At 44.9% G+C, this 22,959-nt stretch overlaps 1 protein-coding gene across 4 annotated transcripts; it reads left to right on the top strand.

Moving 5' to 3' along the window:
• Positions 1–14,662: 14,662 nt before the first annotated feature.
• On the top strand, positions 14,663–22,915 carry LOC106749804 (zinc finger protein 83-like). 4 transcript variants are annotated; one of them, XM_014629654.1, is made up of 10 exons: positions 14,663–15,784; positions 16,181–16,268; positions 16,507–16,617; positions 17,148–17,354; positions 17,445–17,787; positions 18,088–18,180; positions 18,462–18,545; positions 19,641–19,799; positions 19,951–20,254; positions 20,366–22,915. In XM_014629654.1, exons 2-10 carry the CDS (start codon positions 16,200–16,202, stop codon positions 20,667–20,669), a joined length of 1,674 nt encoding a protein of 557 aa, XP_014485140.1. In that variant the 5' UTR covers positions 14,663–15,784; positions 16,181–16,199; the 3' UTR covers positions 20,670–22,915. The 4 variants fall into 4 exon arrangements, with proteins under 4 accessions (XP_014485140.1, XP_014485138.1, XP_014485137.1 ...); XM_014629652.1 differs by having other exon boundaries at positions 17,151–17,787; XM_014629651.1 differs by having other exon boundaries at positions 17,148–17,787.
• The last annotated feature ends 44 nt before the right edge of the window (positions 22,916–22,959 follow it).

Genomic DNA, 22,959 nt, shown 5'->3' with positions numbered 1-22,959 from the left:
TTGCAAATGATCTAATTCAAATGGGGCGACCAATGGAGAAAGGGAACGGAGGGGAAAGTGCAGCGATCCGAAATGATTCAGCTATTGTCGCGATAATAATTTAATTGCGAAACGCGAAACAGTTAAGCCCAAATTAAGAGGCAGCAAAGGAAGATCTGCTGCGATTTCGGATGATTAAATCAAACGACCCGAGTCGAAAGAGTGATTTTCCTGTGTGGCTTCTCGCTCGTTGAAAAGTTTGTCAAACGTTACACGTAGAATCTCTCAGAGGAATATCTGCGAAGATATTAGATTTAAAATATTCAACGATTACTATTTTATATACGCAAACAATACTGAGGCCGTGACAAACGAGCGAGACGTCTTTCAATATCGTCAGTGGTAAACTGGAATATTCAAGCGGAATATCGGCGGATATTTGCGCGGGAGAGCTTTGTCGTCTCATTAATCGAAGCCGAGACCGACTTTGTACAACAGGAAATACACAATTCATAACAACGCATTTTCATCAGTCTCTTTTCCGATATTCCTCCCATTGCCGTAAGTAAACGTCGCACAATACCTATTTATTGCAATCACGATGAAACCATCGATGGTATCGGATAAGAGCCAAAGTTGGAAAGTAACTCGTCACTTGTAACGTCGTTATTGGAAAATGGAAAGGTGTTCAAAACTTAATGAAAGAAGTGACGAAAATTTTCGCGTCACTCGTTACTTCTTAAGCTACGATGACAGCGACCAATTATTATATTATTCAAAATAGGTTACACGTCGACGGCGACGAATTGTTCTTTCAGTGGCTAACATCGTGATACAATAGCGAGTTACTTTCGGAAAGTAATATTCTCTGGCCTGATAAGTACGTGTTTCCCCGTCGCATGAAACTCAACCTTGAAATATCCGCATCCGCGGAAATCGATCTTCCAACGCCAGGATTGTTTCACGAAGGTGCGCGAAGTGCTCAACTGACTTTTTCCATGTAATTTTTCTCGTTCCTACATTATTAAGCATGACGAATAATATTCTGGTTTACCGAACGTGTCAGTATCGCAGTACTGTGTGCGTCAATGTGTACGCGCATCTCGAACCAACACTTCGAAGATGCTAATTCGAACATTTGACAACTCCCCGCGCAGCTTTAATTAAAGCCCGCCGGATACAACCGTCCAAATATATGTCGTAGCGATTAGTTGCCAATTGAACAGCGGCGGTGCAAAGTGTATTTGATGGTAATGCTGTGCCGCGCGATATCTTCCGCTCGATGTTACTGCGCGCTGCGAGGCGCCGAATAAGCGCGGAGAGCGTTTAATTTAATTCGGTCAGGGAAACGTCGCTCCTCGTGGAAGTCCCCGAAATTGCGAAATCGAAGACAAAGACGCGTCTTGTCTTCCTACGATCGTCTTATTCATCTCCCCTTTCCCGTTACGCAATGTCAGGACTCGAAATAGTGGCCGCGTGGGCATACAACGGCGACCTTTAGAAAGTCGCAAACGTGAAAATACATGTGCGATTTGCTCACGAAAGTTCACACAAAGTGTCTTTTATTTCATCGGGAGTCTCTTAGCGCAGTCACGATCAAGTTTTAAGTCACGAAGATCTCAAGTACAGAGCGGTAAGATCCCTTGTGTGCCGCCATCTCACTTCCCAGGCAACTCGATTCGTCAAATGCGAATTGATCGAATAAATTAATAATGAATTGATTAATATGTTAATTCGAGGTTATATCAAACTAATATGTAACTCCAGCAATAGGAATCCAGCTTTATTTCTTTCAGTTCAGTGAAAATTTATATCACTCTTCGCGAAATATGTCATTTTCTATTTATACATCGAGAGAACGCGATAATAAAGTTACTGATATATCCATCGGTGAGATTTCACCTTCAATTAACTTTTTCAATAACATGACAATTTTCATCATATCGCGAAATATCGTTTTCTATAGACACGTCCCGTCGGTGACGCAATGACGTCCCGGAGCGCGAGGAATAAATTTGCGTTAGTCGCAACCAACAGGTTTGCATTCCACGCACGAGACGTCTTTATTACCAGAATTCTATTCTGTATCTAACATATTCGAAGCAACGGATGGATTTTGAAATCCGTCGCACTGCACACGCGGCGTCCTGATGCACGTTCGCGAAAATGCGTTTTTCCGGCCAGCGCGTCGCGTTTGGTCGCGCGGCCGTGATCGATCACTCGCTCGAAAAGAGAAACGCAAGGAAAATAAACCGAACCATGCCAAGAGCGCGTGCGAGCGTAAAAAGAATATTCCCCTGGAGGTTTTTTACGAGTTATAAAGAAGGAATGAGCGAGCCCCGAAGATTCAGCCGCAAAATCGCTCGTCAAAAACGCGTTCTGTCATTATTCGGAGGTTCTTGAAACGTGTTCGTTCCCCAATCTTGACGTGTACCAAAATACATCTCGGACGAAAATCGGTTTATTCGGAGGAAGACGTTCAGCCGACAAATACATCCACTTCATCATCTTTTTGACGTGAACGTCAAGAGATCTTATCCGTCTCTCTTTTTTCGAAGAAAATATACGTTTCGTATCCCTCAAAGCGTTTCAGAATGTATTTTAAATCGGTCCGTAGAGTGCCGGGTTATATAAGTTCAATATTTATTGGAAAAAAAAGAACTTTCTTATAACTTTAATTATGTAAGGTAATAAATGTCAATTTTGAGCGAAATTAAGATGAATATGCATACAATGTTACAAATACAGAGATATTTTTTTATTTTTTATTCTTCTTATTAATGCTTTATTTATACGTCAGTTGAGCTAATAGAAGTGCACATGTAATAGAAAATAGTATTTAAATATGTGTATATGTACATATATATTGCGAATGCTGAAGTTGGACGTGCTAAAAACGGTGTCTCGTCAACAGGTGATTATATCCTACGAGGCTAGAAATATCGTACTCACCGATGGTCGTGTAAATGGTGCCACAGTAGAACACGGCATTCCAGAACGTCCATACTTTCTGGCCGAGGTCCGTCAAGCCCTGTTTGTAGAAACTGTACAGGTTCTTCTCATACTTCGCCAGACGGTTTGTCGCTTTTCCTTTCCAAAGACTTATATCCGACGCCAATACCGAGTCGTCGCAAAGTTCGCGGATGTCATTAAGTGTTTCGTTCCTGCGATCGATAAAGAGGACACTCTACGTCAAGATGACTCAGCCTCTACAAAAGCTTGATTAGATCTCGAGGAATTTCTCCGCAGAAAACATAAAAAAGCTATAACGACACGAAGTAGAGCCGTGAAGACGATATAAATCGAAACGTCCAGCTCAATATTGAATTACGTCGAGACAAAAACTCGCCCGACCAGTAACGGAAAACTGTACTCTATAATCCGACGTATCGACTGTCATTACTGAGGAAACGAAATCGTCCTCAACCACCTCCTTGTTATCGACCATTAGATATCACACTCAGGATAATGTTTGGGAAAATGTCTTCAGTTTGTTAAGTACTCAAATGAAGTTATCCGATGAGCGAAGTAACTGAATAAAAAGAATCAAATAAAAAGAATCAAGTCTCGGCATTGTGCAAATTTTGTTGCACAAACTTTGTTGTGATCGAATCGAATTGAATGAAAATCGAGTCAGCTGAACAATCTGACGTAGAAATTTGACGTATAAAATTTATAAAAATACAGAATTTAATTTAGCTTATTTGTTGATTCAGATTTACGATCACGTTGAATTTTAAATTTTGCTTCGCACAAAAGGCCAAAAAACGCTAGAATTCTGCTGAGAGAATTAGAGCGGTTAGTTCGCTGTGCCAATTCCGAAGTTGAGTTTTATTCGATTTGGGTTACCTCGACCGACCTTGTTTATAGTGTATCACTTTCAAGACTATATTTCAATGCATGGTTTGATAACCGTATAAATTTAAGATTACGGTAGAGTTAAAAGGGCAATATTTTGCAAGTATACGCGATTATAGCTACATAAATATCTTTACTGCCAATTTCTTTCGGCTATAATTCGCGACAAACATTGACCCTGGCCTTCATCGAGGTGGAATATTCTCGACGGCCTTTGCTACCTCGAATGTTCTCACTCGTGATATCGCTCGCATGTAAATGTACAATTGCTCAGCATTTAACTGGTCCACGCTACGTATCGTGCACCAGTTGGTCTTATCACACCTGTCACGCGAGGCCAATTTCTTATAGATAAGAACCGCACCGCGGATCGTCGCGCTCTCCGGCCTTCGCTGTAAGGTCAATCGATCGAGTGGGAAAATTGCGGGAGGACCATTTCGCGGCTGAAGAAAAAGGTGCGAGATCACATTCGCGTTGACGTAATGACAGTACGACAGCCGGCGACACGTCGCGCGAACGTTCCGCGATTGCGCCGTAAGTTGAAATTTTCGCAAGGATACAATAACTTCACGGAAATAAAACGCATATTCCTTGAGAATCGTGCTTCTCGCGGATGCGAAGTGATCATCGTGATTACTTTCGTCACGAACCGCAAAATAAAAAGAGCCGATGTTATCGATCTGCTGATTTTAGCACGCTTTGGGGGACGATCGAGTCGTTTAGAGAATCAGTCCAAAATCTGAAATCCGTGGCTTTCGAAAAAAAAATCGGACGACGTAGAAATGACGTAGATACAGTCGAACGTTGAAACGTGGACGATGTCGTACATCCTGAAATCCGATATTGATTAGCGTGGTAAGAGACTATTATGCAAGACTGAACATAAAACGTCGGCAGAGTCAGTCAGACAATACCGACAACCGCATTATCGACAGCTGTTGCGAGATTGAATTGAAGTCGCAGCCTCATCAAGTTCGTTCGCTCTCTCCATGCGACGCGTGGCTAGTTAGGATCGGATGGAAATTCACGCGCGTTAATCGGGCCGAAAAATATAAATGCTTTGTCATCGCCGTTACTAACGAAAAAATTAAGTTCTGAAGTTCATCGAGACCAAAATGTCCGCGATCTTACGAAGTCGCAAGGCGCGCGTCGAGTCGCGCTTTTTTCCTCGCGCCGAAGGATCCGCTCTCGACCCGTTCCTCGCTCAACGCGTCCCACATTTTTCCAGGACAATCAACGATTTCCCCTATCGCGATGCGTCCGAAGCATTTTCTTCGGCGCGCGTCCCACACGCGCCACGATTTAATAAATGAGTGAATAACCGATCTCGTCATTTTCATAATGGCCAATCGAAATCCTTGAAGCTTCTTCTGGCTCGATTCAAACGCGATCAAACGTACGTATCTCATGTTCAGTTGAGAAGAATAATTAGCAAATGTCCCCGTCGAGTTTTCCGTGCCTCCGAACAGCTACGCGCACTCGGCACGTCGTCATTCTCATATTTTCTCTTAACAGCTAAATCATACGAAATGACGCACAACAATGCAGCCTCATGCTTCGCATACCTCTCCTTCCGAATGTTGGAGTGAAGGATCTCCTCATGCGTGCCCTCAACCGTAACAAAGATCATCGCTCCGGCGATGCTGTACAGAAATACGATGACGAATAAGAAGATATGCGTGAACCACCTCTTACTCCAGGAGCTAACCTGCGCACGTGAGAAGTTTATCGTCGGGCGAAACAGAATGCAATCCTGTCGCCTAAACGCAGGCATGTGAGCGACTTTTCCCTCACTTATTTAGAACCACCATTTTTATCGCTTTTAAAAGAAACCACTCTTTTCCTATTCGATTTGAACTCTTCCAGTAAAAACTCGATCACAAGAAATCATAACTGCAGTTTCTTTAAAAATGAGACCAAAAATTCGAAGAAAATAGAAAGTAGAAAACAATGACTTCGAATTCCGCCATCTCGTGACAGGGAAATCGTCTGTTTCTCGCGCGTTAGCTCTTTACCTTCTCGTAGAGCCAAAAAGCGCTCTTCTCTCCCACGCTGAGTCCGGACTTCGTCAGGTCCTTGATCCCCTTGAATTGCGTGAAAACGAACTCGCTAGCCCGATTCGAGTAGAACATCTGCGGCTGGCCGGAAACCGGCGTCATGGGTACCGGGGTTTGCCCGTACGGAGTCGGTACGTAACCCATGCTCGGTTGCGAATAATATTGCCCGGGCACCGGCAATGTGATCTTCGGCCTGGGCGGCATATTCCGTGCGCGCGGCGAGGTCGACATTTTCGCGGGATCGTGCGGCTCGCTGTCGTCTTTCCACCGTGTTCAAATCCGATCGAGGACACTTCGACTCAAGCGTGTTCCGAACAATTCTCCGTGGTGGTGGGTCCTCCAGTTACACGTCGAGATCCTCGTCGAGAGTCCGTCACGAGGAGGAACAGCCTGGCACTCCCGAGGGGCGAATATGTCTCGGGGAACGCATTGTCCGTCTGGCTGTATTTAATTCTACCCAAAAGATACGCCTCAAAGTAGCTGCTTATGTAACTGTTTACGTAAGAAATATCCGATCTCGATGGGATTTCGTCCGCGCATGTGTGTGATCCGTATGAAAAGGTTGCAGAAAGAGACAGATAGAGAGAGAGAGAGAGGTTGCCGTCGAGATTTTTCGCGAAATAGCCAACTCGGTACTCGCGCGTCTGCTATTCGCACTGTGTAAACCGGTCGAACGTATCACTTGGTGAAGATGATTTATAGAGTGAGATCTTGCCGAGTTTCTCCCGCGAAAAGTCTGTAATAATTCCCGCGGCGGTGTATCCTTTTCGTCTCGGCGACCGCTATTTTCTAGATCTATGAATTTTATTTGAGCCCATGTATAAATAGACACTGAGGGCGGGAAGAATGTTGGCAAGCTCTTCGTGGGACGCCACAAGAAAGAGAGAGAAAGAGAGAGAGAAAGAGAGAAAGAAAGAGAGAGAGAGGTTTGTCCCGAGAGTCGGTCGACCGAGTGCGTGATATATCGGTTTCTTTCGTCAAATTTATGAAAAGCTTCACTCACGGTTCCCAAAACGATCTTAATGATCGCGAGAGACTGTTAACACATCATTTATGTCCTATGCAACAAAGGACTGCGACTCGGCCGAGACACCGAATTAAGGAGAACGTTAAGAGAGTAATATTAAAACTCGGAAGTCGCCATGATCAAATTTTATTGAAAAGAATTTTGATAATGCTTGTATGATTGCGCTGATATTAAGGACACTAAAATTCCCGAAGTTGTATTCAAGAAGCGTTAATTTCAGCATTGAAGAAATATTCATATTGTTATTAATTTTAACATAAATAATTCTGCTGACTCCACATTCGTTAAGAAACGTTAAATCGAATCTTCGTGAGAGACTAAAGTCCAATTACGTTATTAGTCTCGATATAAATAATCTTACCGGTTTTCCGTTCGTTGAGAAACGTTAAATTGGATATTTGTGAGAGTATCAAATCCGCGAGCGTTCAAAGAAAATTGATCCTTGTATCCGAATGAGAGGGATATTAATAATTTGACATTCGAGAGAACTTAGCGCGTCAATTTAATGAACGCGAGTGATGATCGGGGAGGCAGCAAGCCGGGGTGCCATCAATCGCGCAGGTGCTCATTGATCTTGACCGTGTCAGGTATTCTCCTTGTAATTACGGACTCGCGCTCCTATAATCCGGATTCTATTTATATCTAAAATTATTCGACCGACATGTAGCGCGGGTCGCCGACCCCGGATGGATTCTAGCAATAAATAGTACGAGCGTATGTGAAACACCCGCCCGTCGTGGTTCAAATCATGGGAGAATATATTCTACGAGTTGCGCACGTACTGCTGAGGGGGGGGGGGGCGCGATTTTATGTGCGATATCGAAATATAAGTGGCACTAGACTGATTACCCAGCAATTTCCGAACGCTTACAACGGGCGAGAACCGCGATATCGATTATAAGATAAGATTTTACGCAGCCGATACGTAAACATGAATTACGTACGAAGGACGACGATTTTCCACTAATGCGTTCGGCGCCACACAAGGAACGCGTGGGCGATTACATATTACGAAAAAGGAGCACATACAGAGGACGCTCCCTGACATTTTCCTACTGCCATTTAAACGTTCTTAAGCTGCACTCGTGTGAAAATCTGCATTACTGATGAAAGTAAAATTCTCCGAGAGTTCATTAAAACATCAAAAAAGAAAGTTTCTCTCTCTCTCTCTCTCTCTCTCTCTGTCTTGTGGCCGGAATTGAATAATACATTTTTTGATGAAAATTCTCATGGTATTTTCCGAGAAAATTTCACCTAAACTTCTTTACGATTTCGCTTTATAAAATTCATATGGAGATTCCACACAAACCATTTCTCCCATTTCTCCGTGCTTTGTATGTCTGACATAAAGAGATATGTGTTACAAAACATCATTACTCGCGCAAGCGGGATAATCATGCAGGAAAAGCTGCGCGTTCGCGCTCATCGCCGCAATTTGTACATCTTAATCCATAAAAAGGCGATGATAACGATGGAACATAGGAAGTCTCAGATCGGGCTTTTTATCGATAATAGCGTCGTGAGAAATCTCGCGAAAGAAATCTTTCACCTCTGAGAAACGTTATCGTGGATTTATCACCCAGCTTACCAACGGGGAACAAATAAACTCAGTTCCTTCACTTGTTAGCGATGCAAGCCGAAGCCGCCTCGTTCGTGCTGTATGCTCTTCCTCTACTCGAGACTAATCTTTCCGCACGCTTCTCTCTTTCACAATATTATGTATATTTCTCGTCGAGTTAAGCGTCCGTGGTTGCGAGAAATTTTTTTTTACTATCCGCTGGATTATAAACCGATTGATCCGGAACTTTTTCACGCATGAACGGATTTTCCTCGCGCGGAAACTCTCTTCGAGAATTTCTACCGCACTATCAACGTATTTCCACAATATTTATATTTCTGTATTTATTTCTATACTTAATATATTTTTATCATATTAATTATAATTTCTAATTTATTTTATTGTATTTCATTTTACGGTTATTGTATTAATTTCATTTTACTTTTCTGGTACAGGTGTACTTTGCACTTTTCAGTAAAGACGTGGATTTCGAGTGTAGAGCACGTAAGGACGTGGCATAATTAAATCACTCGCGCAGAGCGGGAAAGGAAATTTGTCGTGGGATTTCCTTCGACGAGCGATCGTCTCCGATCGCTCTCTCAACGCGTGTCCTTTTCGATTTCCTTCCGCCGCCCATGAACCTTCGTTCGTTCCTTGACATCAACTGAAAGGATGGGAAGATCGCATGAACTCCGTATTATCCTTTCCCATAGCATCTGAAAGATAGTCTTCTTCTTGCACAAAATAGGTCAACCTTCCTCGGTTACCCTATCGTCCTAAGGAGTCTTGCGATCCGTCAGGGTTGCGACGACAGGTCAATGACACGCGAAGAGATCATTATCCTGGTCTCAAGTCGTTAGCATCCAGAATTCCGGAATTATCACGATGACTATTTGCTTCTTTCACACACTTTCTTATACCTGAATCCTCACGATGCCTCGTTATCCTTCGAGAAACCACGACGACTAGTTACTTAAAGATAATCCGCAATGCGCTTTTGGTTAATTCTATTTTGTCCAGTTTACCCTGGCTCGGCACTCAAAACCGAAGATCGCAGGTAGTATCATATCTTTCAAGGAACTTTCTTTTAAGCGAAAAAAAAAGATCACGGATGCTGTGCGCCTATCAGGTGCGAATAAGAACCTCCCCCGTGTAGTTTCGACGGCGGCGTCGCGACGCCAACTGAGAGCACATTCGACGCCGGAACTCGGGTCGCTTCGAAACCGGCGCAGGGCCGTATAAATACTGCATGAAGTTTCTCGTGAAAAACGGTCTGTTATCGCGAATTTTCATATGTATGTGTGTAATTCGTTCATAATTATTATATTTTTGAAATATCAATATTTTGTGAGAAATATTTGATCAATATTTAATTGTTAAAAGTTCCTTCCTTTTAATTAAAATTACTAAAGGTGTATTGCAACACCGGTAATATTCGCCTGTTGCATTATAATAATTTAATGATGATTATAAAACACAGATATATAATTCGATACGAATTGTTATGGCAACTAGAAAAGCTCGTTGGCGCAAAACGTAAAAGAAGAAACGGTGGCTAACTAGCTAGCGGACAGTCGCGATGCGAGGTCGATCGCGAGTCCTTTCATGATTGAGAAAAGACCCCACGACTATTATATCCCGGAGGGCGAAAGAGCTGCCGTTTTATTCACACTACCGTATCGATTTCAACTGGCCTTTCGAGAGACTTCGGTATACAGACTTCACATACAGAATATTTCTGTGCCTATCTGATACTTAGATTGCGTTCCGAAATTCATTGTCATTAATGAAAATCTATATTTATAGTATATACGTAACACAAAGTGTAAACTTTTAATATTGACAGTGAATTTCAGAACGCAACCTCAGTCGAGACACGAGAAAAACACACTCCCTCCCCCCGTTTTTACTCGCGTCCTTAACATTTTTAATCGAATGCAAACCGACCGATCTTGCGTCCGCCTGTTTATTCAACGCGATTGAGAAACATTATCTCAAACCGTAAGGAGTGCCTGCACGGAAAAATGAAATATTGTAGTTACGTTTTCCACCGAGTGGAAAAGCAAATGAGTGGAAAAGCGAACGCAGCACGGAAGATGAGAAGTAAATTACCCAAAGTGGTAAGTTTAATTAACGACCGCGACTCGTGCGAAATAACGAGAGCGCTCGCAGCGTGCGATAACACTGATCGCTAATTGTTACTAAGGACAAATTGGCCATCACCTCGATCAGAATTTGGCGCTGCAAGCGTGATTCGGCGTGTGGGAGGAGCGACACGTAATCCACTCCTGCGTTTTGCCCGACTGTCCGGGTTTTACTTTGGCTCACGCTAAAATCGCATCTCGCAAAGATGAAATTATCAGCTGGAGAATTTCCCACGCAAAGGAGTTGCAGAGTTGCGCGCATTCGTACTGATGCTGGACAAAGACACAAGACGAGACACCCGACGCGATGAGATCGCGATCTCGATTATGCATCGTCGAGCTTTAATCCAGCTTTTGTCCGCCCTTGTACGAGAGTGCCGATTAAATCCTTCCGCTTGATTTTTCGCGAAACGCACAGCACGGCGTTCTGCGCGATCATACTTCACTCTCCTATAAACATCAACGAATTATATTACGTAGTTACATCAACTTTTCGCTAATGGAATTTGTTGATCTCGATTTTTTTTCATTCAATTTGACTCGACTGCACAATCGACGCGACAAAATTCGCCTGATAATCAATCTTTTCATCCGAATTTCTTTCCTTTCAGCGTATGTCACGCAACTTCTATACAAAACGGGGTGCGCAACGATTGGCAAATCTTCGTTTCTCCGCAGATGTGTCCGCAGCGCAGGCCAACAAATCCGCCTATAGATTTACAGTTTATTGACTCACCATCGTTATAGCTTATCCTGCGATGTAACACGGGAATATAAGCGGGTTTTGCCCGCGATGTCATTCGACGGCCGTTCCAGACGACAGTTCCAACGAGTCGTTCCATCGAGTTCGAGCCGTCGTTTATATTCCTGGAAACAGCCACCGGAAGATTAACACGGACGCTTGCCAGCGATACAGCCGCGGGGATACATCGTTCCCGGGGTCGTGACGAAAATCGGACCGGGGAGTATGTATGACTCATCGCGATTTACGCGACGATCGATATCATTTCGCGGAAGTTAATGATGAGCGTTATTATTCTTAGCGATGATTCGCGAGAAACCGTGAAATGACGCGGGGAATCGACCTCTGCGTTTCTCCGGGCTACAAGACGACGAGTGAAACGATTGAACCTCACTCTCGAATGGGGAAAAAAGAAAAAGTAATTTTTCGCATCCCTGTAACGAGTTCAATTCGCTCGTCGAGTGCAAGCTTTCGCCGAGACACCGGATAAGTAGGATGAGATAAATTTTCCCATCGAACGCGTCTGCGGCGGAACTGGGAGTTTTATCGAGTTCGATCACAGTGACAGATGCGACTGGTCGAACGAAGGAAAAACCGGATTAATCGGGTGTACTGCGCGTAGAACTTTTCTCCCGCCTTCTCGGAGGGGGGTGGAGAGGGGGGGGTGCACATTTCGAAGTCCATTAATCCATTAGCGGTCCATATGCCATTTATGAAACGCTTCTTTTTTATTGAACAAAATCACTTGATACGTAGTAACTTGATTTATGTTTTCAGCGCCTGATTTCCCTTGTTGTTGTTGATTTCCTTGACTTCCCTGAGTTATATCTTTATCTTCAATGAAGATAACTTTTCAATACTAACTTGCGATTTTTCCCTGGGAAATAAACAGACAAAATCGTTTAATAAAAAATGTTTTTGAAATAATTAAGGCCTCAGTGGGTGAAAATCTTGGACACGTCGAATGAATGTTCGCGGGGGACGCGTGATGTTTTAATATAATTACATAATCTGACGCGCATACGACTTCGGCTGATGGCGAAATTATTCTGATTCATCAGGCAGAAAAAATGAAAATCCGGATGAGAGGAATAATCAGAAGAGAGCGGTTAATCTCGTTAAAATTACAGTCATTTTACGTATCAACATTTTCATATCTTTTTTATTATTCTGAATACAAGGAAGTAATAGTGAGAATATGCACGTAATTATCGAAGATAATTATTATCGCGATGTAGCGATAGCATTTGTTGCAAAAATGATTTTCTCGTCTATAATTGTTTCCCCGTGCAATTATAGTCGCAAATGGCAAGCGTTTCTTTTTTTCTTTCAGTGTAAGCAAGTAATAATGCGGAAATTTCGAGAACGCCCTGCGAAAGCAGGCGAACGCGTTAAATAGCAACGCACGCAGTCGCGCCCGATGCATATCTCCACTTCATTGGCAGTAGAAACGCGAAAATATAGTCGGACAGTTGTAGTAGAACCGATGCCGCGTGCGCGCCTTGCCGTGACATGCTTTTTCTGCCTTACACTTCTGGAGGAAGGGGAGGAAACGCGGAAAGCGCGTTATTGTTTCGCGCCTTTATGCGCGTTCTAACAAGCTCGTAACACCGCGCGATTACAAGTCGTAATACGACAAAGCGTTGCGCGGAAATAACGGCGACGGTGATGATTCCACGTGCGATTCTTCACATCGCCTCGGATATGTCGGAGAAGTTCCAACGAAGTTCCAACGAAGAATCGAATTAATCTACCGCGATGTGTCTCGGGTCGACTTCGACGACATACGTGCCAGCTCAAAGGGTTGAATCTCGAAATAACAGGTGACTCAAAAAATACGGTCCCGCTCGCACGGCACCGTGTGACGTCTATAAATATATATCGCTTTCGCACCGATTCACTATATTTATTCCGCGGAGCGCAACGGCCTACTGGGATTGCTGGGCAATATATATGCGCGAAAGTATCGCGATTTCTGATTCAATTTGTACGATACATCGCGCCCTGTCTCTTTCGTCGAAGTTCGGCGTGAAAATAAAACCGCAAAGAGCCCGCTTGAAATAGCCGCTCTCGGAATTATCAGCATCGACGAAAGAGAAAAGATAAAGTGTCGTACCGCCTCTGCCCCCTCCCCTTCTCTCCCTCTTTTCCGGCGACAAAAATAACCGCAAAAATTTTGCGGCGTGACTCGGTAGTGACTTTAAAAACTGCTGAGTGTTAAACTTTGGACCGAATAAATTCGCTCATGAAACCGTAATAAGTCTCGCTTAGGTTCGTTCAAACTTACGATGTATCGTTCGATTTGAATATCTTTCTCAACGACTTTTCATAAGGAATACGACTGCTCGCGATTAATTCAGTTTGCGACAGATCTTAAAAATATGTTTTAAAAAGTATTAAAAGTATTAAATTAACGGTTTGACGATTAAGGAAGTATGTTAAATTGCACGAACCTTTCGGCCGAAAAGAACACGAAGTGAGAATACGCGGAAGTTGCTGCGCAAACGACCAAGCGCCAATCCGAATAGTGACGCCATCTGTCGCGCAACTTCGGAACTACTTGCACTTATCCCCGTAAAGCTTCATTTCCACTTGAACATTTAGAATTACGATGCGAGATTATTTCAAGTGCGATGTACATACAATGTGCCGGAAGTACAGCAGGTAGCGAAAAGATCGCGAGGCGTTTCGAAATTCGTTGCATCTCCGAACAGGTGGAAAATCTTGCGAGGTCATCCCGCAGACCAGAGCCCACATCGAAAACCGAGGGCTGCGAATTCAAGATGGGAACTCGACTAATCGGGACAAAGGCCGAGCCGAGATCGAAATTGATTGATTCATCGAATTCTGATTTCGGCAATCCTCAGTCTCCCATTTAGTCCAGAAATCGACCTAGCGATTGTCATCCACCCCGGAACACACATCGAAAAAACAGGCGCGGCATCGTTTTCCCCGCTGACAATAATCAGCCACAGGAGCGATGAGTAAAAAACACCGTCCGGTTTGAAATGTTCTCGAGTACGAGTGCATTTCGTTCGCGCGTCATCCACGCGCTCGCAATACCTGACGGAACCGAGGAGGAGTGAGAGAGAGAGGAAGACGACGAGCCGGAGAGGAGAGAGTACAGAGAGTGCAGTTGGCGCTCGAAAAAGACGTTAGGCGCGCAGCGTGGACGCAACCGAAGTTCAGGAGCCACGGCTCGGCGCCGGCGGGCCAATCGGGGCGCGCGTCACGGCGCGCGAGCGTCATCGCGCTGTGACCTTGACGAAACGAACGGCTGGGTTCCCGGTAGGCGCCCGTAAAACGCTTCGGAGAGAGACAGCCAGCTTCGGGGGGCAGCGCGCGTTCCGTGTCGCCCATTGTTATCCTCGTCCGCGTGTAATGGCCACCGCGTACGTTTGTTGACTCGCCGTAACGTTCGCCATCTCGCGTTCCCGGCCTACCCTGTGCCCACGGTGACGAATCTTCTCGCGCAGAGTTGTGCCCGGCCGCGAGGATCCGCGTCGGCAAGTTTTATGCCGCCGCCGTCGAGGCGGGCAGAGAGCGAGCGAGAGAGAGAGAGAGAGCGCGAGCGACGGAGGGAGTGAGCGAGCGAGAGAGAGAGAGAGAGAGAGAGGAGACCACGTACGCGACGAGGAACGGTCCGCGCGCTTCGCACCTACTACAGCCGCCGCCAACCGCCACCGCGCCGCTCTCCACGCACCCGACCATGATTTGCGCGGGCGAACGCTGCCCGTTGACAAGCGTGTGACTCCGCGAACGTGACTGTTGGCGCGCACTCGGAGCCACCTTGGAGCGCGCGTGCCGGCCCCACGAGAGAGGAACGAGAGAGAGAGAAAGAGAGGCGAGGGCGCGAAAAAGCAGCGCGCTCCGCCGTCGCAATTTCGAGTAGCGCGCGGGGCCCGCCAACGCCGCCGGGATTCAGCACCGGGAGGTAGCCCAGCGAGGAGAAGCGCGCTCTCGTCGAGATCGAACGCCATTGATCTCGCCCGCGAGAAAGAGAGGCACCACGGCCCCAAACGACCGTGCTCCAGCTACTGAGAGAGAGCGTCGCGCGCTCGTCCACGGCACGAGGAGAACACGTTCCTCCTCCTGCCGCTCCTCGCCTCGATTCTCCGCCGCCGCCGCCTCTTCCTCCTCTCCTCTCCTCCTCTTCCTCTTCCTTCTTTCCTATCGTTCCTTCTTCGTCGCGGATGCTGGACAAGGCGCGCGCGCGCGCCAACGTATGCCGACGGTGAGGTCCAGATTCGCCGCCGTGTGTGATCTCCAGCCACGAAGCGGGACATCATCGTCGCGGACGACGCTCGGTCGCGCGCTGAGCTGCTGCGCGGCAGTTCGCGCCGCCGTCATGGCAACTAAAGGATTATCGGCCGCTCGGCAGCCGGACGTGTAACCCCGCTGCGTGCACAACCATCACGTGTGAGTATGTTTATATATACGTCCGCTTTCGCGCGCGCCAGCACCGGGCGAACGAACGAGCGTGCGAGCGAGCGAGCGAGCTACGCGCGATCGTTCCCGTCGTTTCTATTCCCTCTCGTCTTCGCGCGCCGCTTTCCCGCTCTGCGTTGATCATGCCTGTAATCGTACTACCGTAACCCGGCGTGTCTCTGTCCTTCTTTCTCTCTGTCACACATTCTCTCTCTCTCTCTCTCTCTCTCTCTCTCCTCGGGGAAATCGTTTCTCATTCGCGCTGTGTATTTGTACACATCACGACTGTGTACGTTCCGTATCGCAGAGAGTATCGCCGTTCGCGTTGTGTCTCTGTTACGTTGACGCTCGTTCAAGTTTGTAACAATCATCTATTGATTGTTACAGGGTCAAAGGCAACACATCAATGGCCCTAGAATCAAATGGCAACAACGTGGTCTGGTTGAACACAACCCGTCCTGATCAAATACAGCAGGTATGCGTCGCGCGTAAGACAAAGAATTTCTGATATGGGGATGATTGCGTTATAAAGCGTTGAATCGATCTCACCGGGTCCATAGTATTCTGATAGTATTCCGGTTGATCCTCTCTGTCTGAGTTGAATCAGACATAGTGGATCCACCGTGGCCATCATCCCCCTCCATCCCTCACTCTTTCTCACTCTTCAGTACTGTTGATGTAATCATCGTCTGATGGACTTTTCTAATTGACAGAGTCAACCGATTGAGCAGCCATTGAAGTGTTCCATGTTTACTCAAACGGAGCAATCTAATAGTTTTACTCAGACAGAGCAAAGCAATTCGAGTTACGCAGACCAACGACAGGTACATCCTTAGTTTATCCTCCGGCAAAATTCGTAGATACGAAAGATTGCAATTCTGCAAACCGCTCGTCGCCGTCGAGAGGTCGCGCCGGATCAATCGACATGAAGCTGCATCTCGATCGATAGGAATCGATATCGATTCGATGCGATCTCAGTGGCGGCGTGCGGTCGCAACAATAGAGATCTGTTTTCTGTTCCTGAACTAGGTTGCACTTTTTTACCGTTAGAGTGAGATAAGTAAATAACTCGGCAGTGAAGGAGGAAAAAGGAACGAAGTTCCTGAGTTGTAGCCTGAGTTCAGGAAAAGAAAACAGAAACGTCAGGCTTGTTTTTCTTAGCTGAGTAAATGAAGCCAGTGCTGAGGAATTGGGAATTTTGTTTCTCCTCTCTTCAGTACTAGGTTATACACATGGTTCGCTGTGAAGGTGCAACCTAGTTTTCAGCTAAGAAAGAACAAACCTAACAAGAATATCAATGAGCTTGCTTATCTCCCGGCAATGATTAACTTAGTCGAATGATGTCTTTCTGCAGCAGCAAGCAGCAATGTTTGACCCTCAGCAAATCCAGCAGCAGCAGGCTGCGCAGAGTCAGCAGTCGCAGCAGCAACAGTCGCAGCAGATATATGTGACGTCAGACAAGAAGGAGGACAAGTCTCAGCAGCAGCAGTCCGGCACCGCTGACGGTTTCCCTTCTTTCTACTACAACGTCAACATGCTACAAAAGGTTCAGACAAACGCGGTGAGCACAATCAGTGCGATCGCTGCCGACGACAAGGCTTGTTATCGTTTCGATGTGCAACCTGTCGGTTATAACACAATATTGAACCAGATGAGCATTGCCGCTGCTACCAATGCGACCTTCAAGTGTGACATTTGCGGGCTAGTCTTCGGCCACATGAGTCTGCTGACCCACCACAAACGGATTCACAACACGACGCCCAGCAATCTACAGCAGCCGCAGCAGCAGGTTGTGGTACAAACGCCGACAACAGTGACTGTCGCAACCACGCCGGACAGACCGTACACTTGTGACGTTTGTGGGGCGTGCTTTGCATTACCGGGAGAATTAAAAAGTCATAAAACAAACATGCATCAGAAACCTAAGGTGCAAATTTGTGAAGATTGTGGCAGTGAGGACCCGTGCGAACATCACCCGACTAAAATTAAAAAGAGTATGTCCTTTAAGCAATTAATTTCAACCCGTAGTCTCAGTGTTCGGTGATATACATTCGATGGAATGCGAGTTGGGCACTTGTAACGACCTTGCAGCTCCGCGAAATTCGCACACGCACACTCGCGCGATCCGTTCTGTCTCACTACAGGTCGATCAATCAGTCGAGTCTAAATCCTCGTCTTCGCGGACGTCGCGCTCTAGCTGTCTTAATGCTCTGTCCCTAACGCGGTGTATCCGCACTCGTGCGGATACCGAGGTCTATTCAAAGAAAGAAAAAAATATGCATTCGTTTGTGTAGCTATCAAACCTGGTCATCATCCGGTGAAACGGAGGGGTGTTACCAGTGTCACCAAGTGTCACAAGTGCAACGGCACGGGAATTATTTTTATAGGTAAGTATCGACTTTCGATCACTCTGATTGGGTGTCACTTGATATATACCGCTGATAGGCCTGCAAAAAAAGATGTTGCTGATAAAGCGCGCGGCGTTGTTTCACCTACGGGGAATAAATACGAATGCTTTGGTGCATTTACGTGGCTCTTCTGTGTTCGATGTACGATTGCATGCGCATTACCAGCAACATTCTGTTCAAACCCTGTCACATCCCCTCCCGTCCCTCATACATATCATTTGCTATATCATGATCGTACATCGGGTGGTGATGTATGGTAGGTAAACACGACGATAAAAATTCCGGAATCAATTCCCTCGCAAAGTGTGGCGGTTGCAAGGCTACAGGCCGCATCATCATAGGAAGTAAGTCGGATATAAATTACCGTCGAGAAACAAGTATGAAATCTGTTTTTCGATTAATACGAATAATATCGTGTCTGTTTTGGATGGTGACAGTTCCAAATTTGTTCCCCCGCGAAGCGCTACGTACTTGTACAGTTTCGTTAATGCTTGAGGTGATGTGTCTATCACTTGGAACACGGCCGTTACGTTTTCTTTTCTATGCGATGAAGGTTTCAAATTGATGTTACTTTATAGAGATTCTCACATATTGGCGTTTAAATGATATTAATTTGTACTAATCGGTCGAGAGGCACGTGCGTGTCAAAAGCACTCGAGACCCGCGAAATTTTTCGTCCTGAATCTCTGTTAGTTACTTCGATATTTTCGCCTGCATGTTTTATCGTAGATGCAATATATTTGTTACTATGCGCTCCCTTTTCCGTTCTATTATTATTATACTCGATATACTCGCTATACTGTTGTGTCAAGTTTTGAATTAGTTGTGGTTATCCTGCTTTGCTGTTATTTTCTTTTCCTTGGTTTTTAGTAGAACTGTCGACATCTAAACTTAAGGACAATCGCACAGAATAAAATCTCCCCTAAGGGACAGTTTTATAAATCTCTAAATTGTCGGATTTTACAATATTCTTTGTACATAAGACAAGTTGTTGTTGAATTTTCCGCTTAGCCGTTCACAGTTCTTTCTCTTTATTTCATGATACAGCCCGTTAGAGAAATTATTTCACCATGTTTCACGGAATCGGTCACGTGATAGAGACAAAGCCGCAGTTTTATATCGCTTGTGGCATCCAGAGATTTTCTCATAGTGCACTAACTTTTATGATAATGCATGGTCGAATTGCTTTACACGAACGTTAATTGATCGTACATTTAATTATTTCCATTTCATTTTTCATAACTTCATGTTTCGTGTGTACATTTGTATCCCTCACTTTCGGATGTATCGGGAAAAAAGAAAACAAAAGACAACAGATATCAATACCGCAAACAAATCTACTGTTATCCGCGTTCATAGAGTAAAACTACGAGCATATCATTTTTGTAGAACTGGCCCTTCGAGGAAAACTAAAATCTTGTTTATCCTTTCAATTTCAGGCGGCAAGCAAAACAGTCAGAATCAGGCGGAGAAACCATTTCATTGTAACGTCTGTGATGGCACATTTTCTCGATATTCTTCACTCTGGTCCCATAAGAGACTTCATACGGGAGATAAGCCATTCAAATGCGAAGTATGTGGCTTAGCATTTGCTAAGGGTAAGCAAGCCAAAACGAGACCGTACAAGTCGTAAGAGATTACGAAATATATATTCGACTCCTCTCTGTGTGTACGCTAAATAATTAATTGATAAGAGCGAACTTGTTTCACAGTGTAAAATCCTTTTTTTTTTTATTACTTTCCCCGCAGCCGCCTACCTGAAGAATCACGGACGGGTTCATACCGGCGAGAAGCCGTTCAAGTGTAATGTCTGCGGAATGCAATTCTCGCAGAGTCCGCACTTAAAAAATCACGAGAGAATCCATTCCGGCGAGCGACCGTACCAGTGCGAGGTTTGCGAAAAAACGTTCGCCAGACATTCGACGCTGTGGAATCACAGAAGAATTCACACCGGCGAGAAGCCGTACAGGTGTAATATCTGTGGTTCCGCCTTCAACCAAGCCACTCATCTCAAAAACCACGCGAAGGTCCATACCGGTGAAAAGCCACACAGGTGAGAGAAAGAGAGAGAGAGAGGGAAAGAGATCGCAAAGTTTATCTTCGATTCCGAGTTTTTATCGCACACGGTTCTTCTCCATATTAAAAATACGTCTCGTTCCTCCAGGTGTGATATATGCGAGATTGGTTTCTCCGATCGTTTCGCGTTGAAACGCCACCGTGCGATCCACGAGAAGTACGGTCAAACGGCGCGTAACCAGAATGCGAATAACGCGGCTAACGCACAACAGGCCAACGCGAGTAGTCAGCAGCAGCAGCAGCAACAACAACAACAGCCGCAGCAGACGCAGCCAGGCCAGGTCGTGGTAGTGAATGCGACCACTCCCGTCACCGTCAGCCAAGGGCAGGGTCAAGCAGTGATGCTCGAAGAGGTCTACAAGTGTCAGGTGGCCTTCCCAGAGCCTAAATGATTCAGCTAGAGAATACTTTTCAGGAGCTGGTAAAGAGGTTAACTTTTTTAACCCTTTTCTAAACAAATATTAATCACTCGAGAAGAGCGAAAAAAACAACACACACGTATGAATGTATAACACAGTTCGATACGAACTGTATCTGTGAAGAGAGAGTGTGTCCGAAGTGACCGAGTGGCGCATCTCTTCCTTTTCTTTTTTTATTTTTATTTTTTTTTTTCCTTTTCGTGTGCGACGACTCCGGTTTCTGTGGAAGAATATATGACGACTGCTTGGTAAATAACTTCGATTTAGATGGATAAAGATTGGAATGGATGAGGATGACAATGAGAAAAACTAGACTCTGCGACGACGCGTTACGCGAGTGAGAAATTTCGTGGAATGTGTGTGTGTGTGTCCCCGGAAGAGTTCGGCTCGTAAGATAATCGGAAGCCTCCCAACCGCCAAGATCAACGAAAATTCTCTTGTGAGAAATAATAGAGAAATGTATCTACTTTATATATTTTGCCATTTCGCGCGAACAGTGTAAAGAGGTAATTGGATCGTATCGCGGCAAGTTTCGCATATACTAGTTAACGAGTTAACCAGTTAAGTTTCAGTATGTGATACATACGCTGAAACTTGCAATACGTTAACCAGTATATACAGGACATGCAATCTTCGCTCTTTCTTACTTACATGTAATCATCGGTTTGTTCGTGTAAATGAGATAGCTGGACATCTTGACTGAGTATCACGACGTATCGCGACACGACAGTGTGCAATAGCTGCAGCAAATTTTACTATTAGACCGACGAAGTGTACTTCCTACCGATTGTAATAACGACGGATTGCGACGGCGTTTCGAGTACAAGTGAAGTATCGAATATTTCTACGACAACTCTGAGATATACGTGGCACATTTCCATTCGTAAAAGAAAGAAAGAAAGAGAATTGAAAAACGGAAGAAACGACTGTTCGTACATTACCCGAACCTCGGCCCTTCTCGATATCACAGTGGGAATAAGCCTTGAAAACTTTTTCTCGTTAGAATCTTCGTTTGATTTCGTTCGTATAATCCGACCTTATCCGACAAGTGGACGCGACTGTGAATACGGATAGTCGACGAAGAACGGAGAATTTCGAATAGCGCCTTGGGGGAAAGCGTGGAGCGGGAACGATCAGTGCGAGCCCTCTTCCGTCCAGTCATTCGGGAACAGAAAAGCGTTGCATTACTGAGATGACGACAGCGACCGCGATAACGACAGCACGAGTACAGTGCAAAGGTATTTTTTAAGTATCGAGATACCTAGAACTCGCTGAAGCTGCAATAATAATGACGAATATCGTTGGGCAGACTAATCCGTTTTATAATTTTAAGACCGCGAGCTATATAAATATATCAATTAAAGGATAGTTGATAGTTTATAACGACAAGTAGTCGGCTAGATATTATCTATACACACATATAAATGTAGATATACGTGTGTGTATGTATATGTACACCCACACAAATGTATACATACACACGCACACACGTATAACACACATACATTAATTTTTATATCCCCACTTGTTAAAGCGATCGCGCACCATCGCTACTTTTAAGTATCAAACAACAACAAAGCAAATAATTTGTATATTAACGGCTCCATACATCCACGATCGGTGGCTTATATCGTGCGGTAAAGCCAGGATGTATCAAGATATATCTGGCGCATTGCTTTCGAAACTATTATTTGGATACCCTTTCGAGCACCAATAGAGAGCTAGATTTTGCGCAAACCGTTTCGGTTTTTTGAATCCGCAAACATTTCCTTTTATCGTTATTTAATTATTTTCGCGTACTTTAGTAGCAAACTTCTTAACGAGCCAATTATCGTGTAAAACACACCGTGTCTGTTTCTCGGTACAATTTTTTTCCTTTTTTTGGTATAATTTTAGAAAAAGTTTTACTTTCAATTGCGTGAGAGCCGGACGAAGACGCGACTCGAGGGTGTACACTGGACAGTTCTTTTTATACGTGAGACATAGATTTATCATACGTGTTCGCGCCGGGAGTATTACGAGGTACGCAATTATACTCGTCATTATACGACACCACAGTCAATTCTACGCGATCGCGTCGGTGAACTTCGCCCGAAAGTCTTACACGGAATCCGAAATTGGGGATTTCTTTGTTTTACTAATCCAACATGTAAAATAAAGGTACACAATCATATAATTTTACTTTTATATGATCATAATACCTGTTACAGTATTTTCAATTAGAATAGAAAGTTTATGAATTTCTTACCCCCCCCCCCCCCCC

The sequence above is a fragment of the Dinoponera quadriceps genome, unplaced genomic scaffold (assembly GCF_001313825.1).
Source record: "Dinoponera quadriceps isolate SergipeBrazil2010 unplaced genomic scaffold, ASM131382v1 scaffold3289, whole genome shotgun sequence".
NCBI lineage: Eukaryota > Metazoa > Arthropoda > Insecta > Hymenoptera > Formicidae > Dinoponera > Dinoponera quadriceps.
The sequence above is the reverse complement of the archived record's forward strand: the minus strand, read 5'-3'. Positions and strand labels throughout refer to the sequence as shown.